The 13,785-nt window shown below is 45.2% G+C and overlaps 1 protein-coding gene across 2 annotated transcripts in view; it reads right to left on the reverse strand.

The window, feature by feature from the left end:
• The window catches only part of LOC121574697 (transcription cofactor vestigial-like protein 4), a 95,819-nt gene that overhangs the window by 11,081 nt on the left and 70,953 nt on the right, over nucleotides 1–13,785 (reverse strand). For both annotated transcript variants that reach the window (XM_041887235.2, XM_041887234.2), the window contains one exon: nucleotides 11,724–11,940. In XM_041887235.2, the coding sequence (XP_041743169.2) occupies nucleotides 11,724–11,940 (217 nt within the window). The remainder of the gene's footprint in view (nucleotides 1–11,723; nucleotides 11,941–13,785) is intronic.

A 13,785-nucleotide genomic window follows, 5' to 3' on the forward strand; every position in this document is an offset into this window, starting at 1 on the left:
AGGTTTTCACTCAAAATCTCACGATACATGGCCCCATTCATTCTTTCCTTTACACGGATCAGTCGTCCTGGTCCCTTTGCAGAAAAAACAGCCCCAAAGCATGATGTTTCCACCCCCCATGCTTCACAGTAGGTATGGTGTTCTTTGGATGCAACTCAGCATTCTTTGTCCTCCAAACACGACGAGTTGAGTTTTTACCAAAAAGTTCTATTTTGGTTTCATCTGACCATATGACATTCTCCCAATCCTCTTCTGGATCATCCAAATGCACTCTAGCAAACTTCAGACGGGCCTGGACATGTACTGGCTTAAGCAGGGGGACACGTCTGGCACTGCAGGATTGAGTCCCTGGTGGCTTAGTGTGTTACTGATGGTAGGCTTTGTTACTTTGGTCCCAGCTCTCTGCAGGTCATTCACTAGGTCCCCCCGTGTGGTTCTGGGATTTTTGCTCACCGTTCTTGTGATCATTTTGACCCCACGGGGTGAGATCTTGCGTGGAGCCCCAGATCGAGGGAGATTATCAGTGGTCTTGTATGTCTTCCATTTCCTAATAATTGCTCCCACAGTTGATTTCTTCAAACCAAGCTGCTTACCTATTGCAGATTCAGTCTTCCCAGCCTGGTGCAGGTCTACAATTTTGTTTCTGGTGTCCTTTGACAGCTCTTTGGTCTTGGCCATAGTGGAGTTTGGAGTGTGACTGTTTGAGGTTGTGGACAGGTGTCTTTTATACTGATAACAAGTTCAAACAGGTGCCATTAATACAGGTAACGAGTGGAGGACAGAGGAGCCTCTTAAAGAAGAAGTTACAGGTCTGTGAGAGCCAGAAATCTTGCTTGTTTGTAGGTGACCAAATACTTATTTTCCACCATAATTTGCAAATAAACTCATTACAAATCCTACAAGGTGATTTTCTTGAAAAAAAATTCTCAATTTGTCTGTCATAGTTGACGTGTACCTATGATGAAAATTACAGGCCTCTCATCTTTTTAAGTGGGAGAACTTGCACAATTGGTGGCTGACTAAATACTATTTTTCCCCACTGTATGTTAATGTACCAATGTGAGACAGAATACTAACCCATATGTTAATATAACTATGCTGAGACAGAATACTAACCCATATGTTAATATAACTATGCTGGGACAGAATACTAACCCATATGTTAATATAACTATGCTGGGACAGAATACTAACCCAATATGTTAATATAACTATGCTGAGACAGAATACTAACACATATGTTAATATAACTATGCTGGGACAGAATACTAACCCATATGTTAATATAACTATGCTGGGACAGAATACTAACCCATATGTTAATATAACTATGCTGAGACAGAATACTAACCCATATGTTAATATAACTATGCTGGGACAGAATACTAACCCATATGCTACTATAACTATGCTGAGACAGAATACTAACCCATATGTTAATATAACTATGCTGGGACAGAATACTAACCCATATGTTAATATAACTATGCTGGGACAGAATACTAACCCATATGTTAATATAACTATGCTGAGACAGAATACTAACCCATATGTTAACGTACCAATGTGAGACAGAATACTAACCCATATGTTAATATAACTATGCTGGGACAGAATACTAACCCATATGTTAACGTACCAATGTGAGACAGAATACTAACCCATATGTTAATATAACTATGCTGGGACAGAATACTAACCCATATGTTAATATAACTATGCTGGGACAGAATACTAACCCATATGTTAATGTAACTATGCTGGGACAGAATACTAACCCATATGTTAATATAACTGTGCTGAGACAGAATACTAACCCATATGTTAATATAACTATGCTGGGACAGAATACTAACCCATATGTTAATATAACTATGCTGGGACAGAATACTAACCCATATGTTAATATAACTATGCTGGGACAGAATACTAACCCATATGTTAATATAACTATGCTGGGACAGAATACTAACCCATATGTTAATATAACTGTGCTGAGACAGAATACTAACCCATATGTTAATATAACTATGCTGAGACAGAATACTAACCCATATGTTAATATAACTATGCTGAGACAGAATACTAACCCATATGTTAATATAACTATGCTGGGAGAGAATACTAACCCATATGTTAATATAAACTATGCTGAGACAGAATACTAACCCATATGTTAATGTAACTATGCTGGGACAGAATACTAACCCATATGTTAATGTAACTATGCTGAGACAGAATACTAACCCATATGTTAATATAACTATGCTGAGACAGAATACTAACCCATATGTTAATGTAACTATGTTGAGACAGAATTACTATTCTGCACGCCAAACAAGCTACTTTCCAGAGAGTCAGAGGAAACCCAGAGGGTCAGAGGAAACCCAGAGGTTCAGAGGAAACCCAGAGGGTCAGAGGAATCCCTGAGGGTCAGAGGAAACCCGGAGGGTCAGAGGAAACCCAGAGGGTCAGAGGAAACCCAGAGGGTCAGAGGAAACCCAGAGGGTCAGAGGAAACCCAGAGGGTCAGAGGAAACCCAGAGGGTCAGAGGAAACCCAGAGGGTCACAGGAAACCCAGAGAGTCAGAGGAAACCCAGAGGTTCAGAGGAAACCCAGAGGGTCAGAGGAAACCCAGAGGGTCAGAGGAAACCCAGAGGGTCACAGGAAACCCAGAGAGTCAGAGGAAACCCAGAGGTTCAGAGGAAACCCAGAGGGTCAGAGGAATCCCTGAGGGTCAGAGGAAACCCAGAGGGTCAGAGGAAATCCGGAGGGTCAGAGGAAACCCAGAGGGTCAGAGGAAACCCAAGCGGTCTGGGTTGATATCTAGTCTTCGTAGCTCTTTAGTTATCCATCATGCTTTTCATAGAACAGCAAAGTGTTTGATTTTATGAATTCACGTTTGTTCACTCAGATGATTGAATGTCAAACATACATTTTAGAAGTGTTACGCTCTCGTGGCTGGGCTGTTGAAAGAAATAAAATACTACAACAATGATTCAATATAAAACTGGTTCAGAATGATTCAATATAAAACCTCTTCAAAATGATTCAATTCAATATGATATTTTCATTGCAAACAGGACTCTGTAGTGCTCTAGTTCACTTGAATAAATCAGCGTCTCTGAATGAATCAGTTTGGTTACGGACCAGGATATAGTCATTCTTAAATGATTCACAGATGGCAATACATTTAGTAGGCATTCATTTTGGCATATCATAGGTAGGTAGTGTAACTGCCTTTCATTAGATTTGATTTAATGCATAACTACCTTAGAATAAAATCTATGTCAGAAGCTGAATCAGCTTCAACCCATTGAGATTAAAGTCTAATCTATAAAGTTATTCAAACCTCTAGTCGTCAGAAACCCACCGTTCAAAGAACCATCAGTGTGTTTACATGAAAGGACTGCTGGGAACCAAGCTATGCTAGAGGAGCCATCCTGGTGAATATCATTTTACTTCTTTAAGTACTCTGCCAGTTTGGTGTTTGTGGTTGCCAGTGTCTGAAAAAGTACTTGGTTTGTTGTTGTGGAACCAGCATCAGTTATATACAATACAACTTTATTGTCCATTGGTTAGAAGGGAAAAGTCTTCTGCCTTTCCCAACACACACACACAGCTCTTTTTAAACAGACTTGGAGGGAAGCCATGTTTGGTCTCTCTAGATATATGTGTGGTAGAATAGCCATGTTCATAACCTGTGGTTGCACTTCCCTCTACTCTGTGTGTGTGTGTGTGTGTGTGTGTGTGTGTGTGTGTGTGTGTGTGTGTGTGTGTGTGTGTGTGTGTGTGTGTGTGTGTGTACCTGTGGTTGTGTCTCCCTCCTCCAGCCTGATTCTTCCCAGATGTTTCCTGTATCTCTCAGAGAGACTGGGGCAAGGTCACACACACACACACACACACACACACACACACGTTCCACTAACTCATGGAGTTAGAGCAGAAATATAAAAGCCAGCCCGTCAAGAGTTGTGGGGTTTCTTCTCAAACCAAACGGCAGTGAAACATTGTGAGAAAATGTTCCAGGGTTTTCTTTCATTCTAGGTCTGTGCTGCCTCTAAATAGTATCCTAGCTAGCGTAACTCTTGTATTCAGTTCAGTCTCCAACATTGTGTAACTTTTATTTTTTCACATTAACCACACTGAACAAAAATATAAAACGCAACATGTAAAGTGTTGGTTCCATGTTTCATGAGCTGAAATAAAAGATCCCAGAAATGTTCCATATGCACAAAAAGCTTATTTCTCTCAAATGTGCACAAATTTGTTTACATCCCTGTTAGTGAGCATTTCTCATTTGCCAAGATAATCCATCCACCTGACAGGTGTGGCATATCAAGAAGCTGATTAAACAGCATGATCATTACACAGGTGCACCTTGTGCTGGGGACAATAAAAGGCCACTAAAATGTGCAGTTTTGTCACCCAACACAATGTCACAGATGTCTCAAGTTTTGAGGGAGCGTGCAATTGGCATGCTAACTGCAGGAATGTCCACCAGAGCTGTTGCCAGAGAATTGAATGTACATTTCTCTACCATAAGCCGCCTCCAACGTCATTTTAGATAATTTGGCAGTACATCCAACCGGCCTCATAAACGCAGACTACGGTTAACCACGCCAGCCCAGGACCTTCACATCAGTCTTCTTCACCTGCGGGATCGTCTGAGACCAGCCACCCGAACAGCTGATGAAACAGCTGAGGAGTATTTCTGTCTGTAATAAAAGCCCTTTTGTGGGGAAAAACTCATTTTGATTGGCTGGGCCTGGCTCCCCAGTGGGTGGGCCTATGCCCTCCCAGGCCCACCCATGGCGGAGTCCCTGCCCAGTCATGTGAATTCTATAGATTAGGGCCTAATTCATTTCTTTCAATTGACTGATTTCCTTATATGAACTGTAACTCAGTAGAATCGTTGAAATTATTGTATGTTGCGTTTTTATTTTTGTTCAGTATAGAAGAAAAACTACGTTGGAAAATAGCGGTCTCCAGCTTATCATGGGGTATTCCAACTCAGGCGAGCAAAAACTTAAGACGTCCTTAACATTAGAGATCGTTCACCAGCTATTATTAACAAAGAGACCCAACCCTCCCCCCTCATCTTACCCGAGGCTGCCCTCCAGTCCTGACGATGCATGGAAAAACCAGCCAGATGTATATTATCCATGTCCTTGGTCAGCCACGACTCTGAGAAACAGGATATTACAGTTCATCAGGTCCCGTTGATAGGATAGTCTGGAACGGAGCTGGTCCAGTTTGTTCTCTAGTGACTGTACGTTCGCCAACAGAACGGAGGGTAGAGGCGGTTTATTTGCTCGCCAACGTAGTCTCGTCAGGATGCCGCCTCGCCTGCAATCGTTTGCCGTCGCTTCCTCTTTCGAGTCCCGGGGATCAAGGCCTGGTTCGGAGTAAGCAGAACGTCCAGAGCTGCCGACTCGCTGAAGTATACATTTTCATCCAAATCGAGGTTAGTGATCTCTTTGATGTCCAGAAGTCTGTTTTCAGTAAGATTTTTGCTATACACTGCAGCGCCTTCTTCAACGGAGACTGTTTTCCGTGTGGTTCTTTGTAAGAATGTATTTTAACAGGCCTCCCGAGTGGCGCAGCGGTCTAAGGCACTGCGTCGCAGTGCTTGAGGCGTCACTACAGACCCGGGTTCGATCCCAGGATGTGTCACATCCGGCCGTGACTCCCATAGGGCGACGCACAACTGGCCCAGCGTCGTCCGGGTTAGAGGAGGGTTTGGCTGGGGGGGGGGGCTTTACTAGGCTCATCGCGCTCTAGCGACTCCTTGTGGTGGGCTGGGCACCTGCTGGCTGACTTTGGCCATACGTGTGTGTCTTTGTCTCTGTGTGTGTGTGTGTGTGTGTGTGTGTGTGTGTGTGTGTGTGTGTGTTATTGACACTTCATGCTTGGGTGCACCTAGATATTATCTCTCACGCTCCCTGTGCTAGTCAGTACTATGAATGACAGACCTGGGTCCTGGTGGATAGGGGTAGGGCGAGGGACAAAGGAAAACAAGTTACTTTTGTCACAAAAAACGATGGTATTATTTTCCTCCCTAGTCAGTTTTGCTTCTATATCCACTGCAAATGGAGACTTGTAAAAAAAACTGCACTGTTCTTGACTGTAGTTCTAGGTCAGACGACAGGCGGGGGCCAATTTCTCTTTCTCAAAACAAACAGCCATTATCCTGTCAGAGTCAAGACGGCTGTGGGCTGGAAGCTACTTATCCTGTCAGAATCAAGATGGCTGTGGGCTGGAAGCTACTTATCCTGTCAGAATCAAGACGGCTGTGGGCTGGAAGCTACTTATCCTGTCAGAGTCAAGACGGCTGTGGGCTGGAAGCTACTTATCCTGTCAGAATCAAGACGGCTGTGGGCTGGAAGCTACTTATCCTGTCAGAATCAAGACGGCTGTGGGCTGGAAGCTACTTATCCTGTCAGAGTCAAGACGGCTGTGGGCTGGAAGCTACTTATCCTGTCAGAATCAAGACGGCTGTGGGCTGGAAGCTACTTATCCTGTCAGAGTCAAGACGGCTGTGGGCTGGAAGCTACTTATCCTGTCAGAGTCAAGACGGCTGTGGGCTGGAGGCTACTTATCCTGTCAGAGTCAAGACGGCTGTGGGCTGGAGGCTACTTATCCTGTCAGAGTCAAGACGGCTGTGGGCTGGAAGCTACTTATCCTGTCAGAGTCAAGACGGCTGTGGGCTGGAAGCTACTTATCCTGTCAGAGTCAAGACGGCTGTGGGCTGGAGGCTACTTATCCTGTCAGAGTCAAGACGGCTGTGGGCTGGAGGCTACTTATCCTGTCAGAGTCAAGACGGCTGTGGGCTGGAAGCTACTTATCCTGTCAGAGTCAAGACGGCTGTGGGCTGGAAGCTACTTATCCTGTCAGAGTCAAGACGGCTGTGGGCTGGAGGCTACTTATCCTGTCAGAGTCAAGACGGCTGTGGGCTGGAGGCTACTTATCCTGTCAGAGTCAAGACGGCTGTGGGCTGGAAGCTACTTATCCTGTCAGAGTCAAGACGGCTGTGGGCTGGAGGCTACTTATCCTGTCAGAGTCAAGACGGCTGTGGGCTGGAAGCTACTTATCCTGTCAGAGTCAAGACGGCTGTGGGCTGGAAGCTACTTATCCTGTCAGAGTCAGACGGCCAAGGCAACAAAGGAGTGGCTCAAGAAGAAGCACATTAAGGTCCTGGAGTGGCCTAGCCAGTCTCCAGACCTTAATCCCATAGAACATCTGTGGAGGGAGCTGAAGGTTCGAGTTGCCAAACGTCAGCCTCGAAACCTTAATGACTTGGAGAAGATCTGCAAAGAGGAGTGGGACAAAATCCCTCCTGAGATGTGTGCAAACCTGGTGGCCAACTACAAGAAACGTCTGACCTCTGTGATTGCCAACAAGGGTTTTGCCACCAAGTACTAAGTCATGTTTTGCAGAGGGGTCAAATACTTATTTCCGTCATTAAAATGCAAATCAATTTATAACATTTTTGACATGCGTTTTTCTGGATTTTTGTTGTTGTTATTCTGTCTCTCATTGTTCAAATAAACCTACCGTTAAAATTATAGACTGATAATTTCTTTGTCAGTGGGCAAACGTACAAAATCAACAGGGGATCAAATACTTTTTTTCCCCCTCACTGTAACGTGCCCTGGCAAATATGTGTACTTGCCAGTGTAACCTACAACATTATCCCAGTTTGATATGCTGCTTGAATGTATTCGGTCCCATATCAGCTAAAAATAGACTGTCCATTTTTGCTCACGGAGCTTGGGGCTGTTTTTACCATTTCAAAATAGCCTAGAATCGGGGTAGTTATCAAAATACCTTTTGATTTATTTTTGTAACATTTGCTGAGATTATATTTAGGTAAATGCAAAATAGGCTGCCAAGCTAAACAAAATCCTCCATATCGGTCGTTCTCTGGTCGGCGGGACTACGTAACGCAAGGAATTTTTTGTGACGTAAAACCACATTCACGTACTCCGTTGCGCCAAATTCGTGTAGTTTGCTTAAGCTTTTGCGTCTCGCATTAGGTTGTCCCCATCTGTATGTGTTCCAATGACTTCAGCAGTCTTGGTTGAGCCGTGTGGAGTTATGCCGCGCAGCAGTGTACCAGAGTTTGCGTTTAGATCTCTCGACCGTACTGAGTGTTATAGCTGTAACTCCTCTGGGAACTCCGCTAGCGTTGTGTTCTCATGGCTCCACCAGCCTCTGCCAACTGAACAGCAGAGCCAACATGGCCAGGCAAGCAGGGCTGATGAAATTATACTCCACTGTTGTTTTACATGGGGGCTTTTCTGTCTTTCGTGTGTGTGTGTGTGTGTGTGTGCAGGGGCGGACTTAGCAAGTTGGAGGCCCCAGGCAGAGGCCAGAGTGAGTAATGAGAAAAATGTTGCACAATCCAGGTGTGGAAAGCTTTTAGACACTTACCCAGAAAGACTCACAGTTGTAATTGCAGCAAAAGGTGATTATAACATGTATTGACTCAGGGGGTTGAATACTTATCTAATCAAGATATATATTAGTGTTTTATCTTTCATTATTTTTTTTATTACACGTTAGAATTTTTCTTCCATTTTGACAGAGTATTTTGTGTAAGTTGTTGACAATACAATGACACATTTATTTAAATCCTACTCTGTAACAAAATGTGGAAACATTCAAAGGAGGGGTGAATACTTTCTGAAGGCACTGAACTTTTTTGGAGGCCTTTTTTGTTAAGAATGTGGCCTCATTAAGCAGGGCGGGGGCCAGACACCCCCCCCACCCCATCTCCTTTGCAACTTTGAAGCTTCCTTGAACCAGCCTGCTGAACCAACCTGCTGAAGCAAGACAGAAAGAGAGTGCTGAGCTGAGCAGCCCATGACAGCAGGTTGGGGGGGGGGGGGGGCCTCAAGTGGCACATGGGGGAGGGGGGGCCTCAAGCGGATAAATTATTTTAAAAAATTATTACTAGTATTTATTTATTTTTATAACGCCCAGTTTACGAGGCCCTTTGATATGAGGCATGAGGCGATTGCCACTTCTGCATAATGATAAGTCTGCCTCTGTGAGTCCAATCAAATGCACCGAATACAACAGGTGTAGACTTTTCCGTGAAATGCTTCCTTATGAGCCCTTAACCAACAATGCAGAGTTAAAAACTAAGTATGTGGACACCTGCTTGTCGAACATCTCATTCCTAAATCATGGGCATTAATATGGAGTAGGTCCCCCCTTTGCTGCTATAACAGCCTCCACTCTTCTGGGAAGGCTTTTCACTAGATGTTGGAACATTGCTGCGGGGACTTGCTTCCATTCAGCCATGAGCATTAGTGAGGTCGGGCACTAATCTTGGGCGATTAGGCCTGGCTCGCAGTCGGCGTTCCAATTCATCCCAAAGGTGTTCGATGGAGTTGAGGTCAGGGCTCTGTGCAGGCCAGTCAAGTTCTTCCACACCGATCGACAAACCATTTCTGTATGGACCTCGCTTTGTGCACGGGGGCATTGTCATGCTGAAATATGGGACCAACACTTTACATGTTGTGTTTATATTTTTGGTCAGTGTGGTCCTCGGGTCCGTTCGGAATAGGTCTCTATATTTAAAAAATGGGGAGGCAGGGGAGGGGAGGGAGGAGAGGGAGGGATTAGAGGCAGGGGAGGGGGAGGGAGGAAAGGGGGAAGGAAGAGAGGGAGGGGGAGGGGAGGGAGGAGATGGGAAGGAGGGGGAGGGAGGAGAGGGAGACGAGGGGGAGGGAGGAGATGGGAAGAGAGGGGGCAGGAGATGGGAAGGAGGGGAGGAGGCAGGGGCGGGGGGAAGGAGGGGAGGGAGGAGAGGCAGGGGAGGAAGGGGAGGCGGAAGAGGGAGGAGAGGAAGGGGGAGGGGAGGAGAGGCAGGGGAGAGGAAAGGAGGGAGGGGAAGGGAGGGAGGGCAAGCAGGCAGGCAGGCAGGGGAGGAATTTGAGTTATGTGAGCTAGGGGCCTCCACAGCAGCAGCCTATCCCATTTATAGTGCACTACTTTTGACCATTTTGACAAGAGCCCACAGAGCACTAAATAGGGCACATGGTGCCATTTGAGACACAGCCCAGGACCAAGCATGGAGGGAGGGCATGACCAGCCTCCACTGCCCAGCCATGTGCTCCAATCACAGGCATGTGAGGAATCCTGAGCCTCAGAGAGAGCAGCAGAGCCCAGTAGAGAAACGCCAACCCCCAAGCAGCACATTCTCTCTCAGGCATCCAGGATTACATCTGCAGCATGGGGCGCTAGCTAGCTACTGTGGCTACCTGCTCAGCCAATATCAACTGTTCCCCGGGCGCCGATGACGTGGACGTCCATTAAGGCAGCCCCCCGTACCTCTCTGATTCAGGGTTAAATGCGGAAGACACATTTCAGTTGAATGCGTTCAGTTGTACAACTGACTAGATATTCCCCTTTCCCATCTGAAGGAGCGCTAGCTAGCTACTGTGGCTACTAGTGAAGGAGGGGGAAACTTTATTCAGAGATTATTTTTGGACGATATTATATTGATACTTTGACTCCAAGTATAAAAAAAAATATCTATATGTTCTTGCTAGCCGGCTAAACCTGCGCCAAAACGCCAGCATTTTCCATCCTATAACTTGTTCTCCATCTTCTTTTTAAATAGTGAGCCAATATGTTTTCAGCACTGACTGATCAAAACTCATTTTCTCATGCTCCCTCCTGTCCCACTGCAGCAGACATATATTGAGCAATATGTTTGGAACGTCAAACCGCAATATCGAATCGTAATACATTTAGAATCATGAGAATTGCAATACACATCGTATCGGCACCTACGTATCGTGATAATCGTGAGGTCCCTGGGAATTCCCAGCCCCTGTGGTTACCTGCACAGCCCTTCAACACAGCCCTTCAACAAAGCAGTAGATACTGTGGTTACCTGCACAGCCCTTCAACACAGCCCTTCAACAAAGCAGTAGATACTGTGGTTACCTGCACAGCCCTTCAACACAGCCCTTCAACACAGCAGTAGATACTGTGTCTACCTGCACAGCCCTTCAACACAGCAGTAGATACTGTGGTTACCTGCACAGCCCTTCAACACAGCCCTTCAACACAGCCCTTCAACACAGCAGTAGATACTGTGTCTACCTGCACAGCCCTTCAACACAGCAGTAGATACTGTGGTTACCTGCACAGCCCTTCAACACAGCAGTAGATACTGTGTCTACCTGCACAGCCCTTCAACACAGCCCTTCAACACAGCCCTTCAACACAGCAGTAGATACTGTGGTTACCTGCACAGCCCTTCAACACAGCAGTAGATACTGTGGTTACCTGCACAGCCCTTCAACACAGCCCTTCAACACAGCCCTTCAACACAGCCCTTCAACACAGCAGTAGATACTGTGTCTACCTGCACAGCCCTTCAACACAGCAGTAGATACTGTGGTTACCTGCACAGCCCTTCAACACAGCCCTTCAACACAGCCCTTCAACACAGCAGTAGCTATAGCTACTGCAAAGCACTTCCCCAGGAAGTCATATAGGCTACATTTGGAAAAGTGGACATTCCTGCACAGAAGGCAACATTCCATTACGATGTCACAATGCATGTGGAGCCAAAACAAACATCTGTCACTTTCTCTGTGTGAGTGTGAGTATCCCCGCGAGTGTTGTCGTGCATGTGTACCCCTATACTTTCAGCTGTGCAGCAAACAGCCGGTTCACCATGATCAGAATCTACTTACAGCTGTGCAGCAAACAGCCGGCTCATCTTGGCCACATGTTGGTTGTCACAGTCTTGGTCATCATTGTCCTGTTGGTCCTGTACTGTGCCGAGGCTGAGCTTCCTCTTGCTGGGGCTGATGGGAGGAGGGCCCGTCCGGTGGCTGTGGTTGGTGACACCAGACGATGACACGGACATGGACTGGTGCATCCTGGGGTCACCTCGCAGCGCTGCCTCGCCTGGACGGAGAGTAACACACAATAACATTTAGAACTTAAAACACATAGAAGGCCTGGTTATCAAATCAGGAGGAAGTTGTACTAATGACAGTTCTATCTCCAACATTCTCACCTGCATCAAAACAAAAACAGAGATGCCTCCCTGGAGAAAAGCACAACGGTAACAGAATAATGCTGAGACTCAGATTTTTCACTTTAAAATGTATGGCACCAACAACAACACAAACAGTCATTCTGTTACCAAACTTTGCATCTGCACTGTTCTTCAAGTAAATGTGTTTTTGTCCAATTTTAAAGTGGATTTAATTACAAATTACGATTAACTCTCCAAGCTCTTCTCAACCTAACTTCACGAGGATTCAATAAATATGGTTTATATGAACCAAGTGACCGATGCCGATGTTGATTGGACAGTAAGGTCTGTCTGCTGCAGAGAGAGGAGAGAGCTTGAGAAAAATGAGTTTATCAGTCAGGGAAATAAAAGTGCTGAAAACATGTTGGCTCACCATTTCAAAAGAAGATGGAGAACAAGCTATAGGATGAACAATACCAGAGTTTTGGCGCCGGTACAGCAGACTAGCACTAGCTACAGTACCAAAAAATGATTATAATACGACGAGTCAAATATCAATATCGTCCAAAAATAATATTGCGATATGTAACTGTATTGATTTTTTCCCCCATCACTAGTGAATAGGGTGCCATTTGGGACATTACACTACTGTGAAGAATCTGGGAAACCTTTATTACCGTGTTTAAAAGTATAAACCACACAGCTTCTTCCTACCGAACTTCCTGTAAACATTGTCAAATCCAACACTTTGCTGAATGTGTGAATGTTCTGGCATGACGTGTCAGAAGAAAAACTGGTTGAAATGTAAACAGGTTAAAATAAATATTGTATGCTGTTCCTTCCTTTCCGGCCAGCAGCTCCCAGAGTACAGTACACCACGGAGTTCAGAGAGAAAGGACAGGAGGAAAAGAGGCTGGAAAACTACTGCCGGCAGTACGTCCAGATGGGGACTTTCCTCTACAAGACTTTACTCCAATGTTACACTCAGTCAACTCTGGAAAGACTTACTGAACTGAGAGCACCGTGTTACCCTTGGCACTGCATGACAAACATTTTCGAAGCCTAAACAACACACAACAAATTGTTCACCTTAACAGTGTACAGTAAAGTCACATTGTCAAGCTAGGCATAGTGGCATACAACTCAATGTAAAAAAAATTCAATTGTCTACAGAGAGAACGTGCGGTTTATAACCGTAGAACAGTAGACTGAGGTGTAGAACAGTAGAACAGTAGACTGAGGTGTAGAACAGTAGACTGAGGTGTAGAACAGTAGAACAGTAGACTGAGGTGTAGAACAGTAGAACAGTAGACTGAGGTGTAGAACAGTAGAACAGTAGACTGAGGTGTAGAACAGTAGAACAGTAGACTGAGGTGTAGAACAGTAGACTGAGGTGTAGAACAGTAGAACAGTAGACTGAGGTGTAGAACAGTAGACTGAGGTGTAGAACAGTAGAACAGTAGACTGAGGTGTAGAACAGTAGAACAGTAGACTGAGGTGTAGAACAGTAGACTGAGGTGTAGAACAGTAGAACAGTAGACTGAGGTGTAGAACAGTAGAACAGTAGACTGAGGTGTAGAACAGTAGAACAGTAGACTGAGGTGTAGAACAGTAGACTGAGGTGTAGAACAGTAGAACAGTAGACTGAGGTGTAGAACAGTAGAACAGTAGACTGAGGTGTAGAACAGTAGAACAGTAGACTGAGGTGTAGAACAGTAGAACAGTAGACTGAGGTGTAGAACAGTAGAACAGTAGACTGAGGTGTAGAACAG

This window comes from Coregonus clupeaformis, unplaced genomic scaffold (genome assembly GCF_020615455.1).
Source record: "Coregonus clupeaformis isolate EN_2021a unplaced genomic scaffold, ASM2061545v1 scaf0006, whole genome shotgun sequence".
NCBI classification, from domain to species: Eukaryota; Metazoa; Chordata; class Actinopteri; order Salmoniformes; family Salmonidae; genus Coregonus; species Coregonus clupeaformis.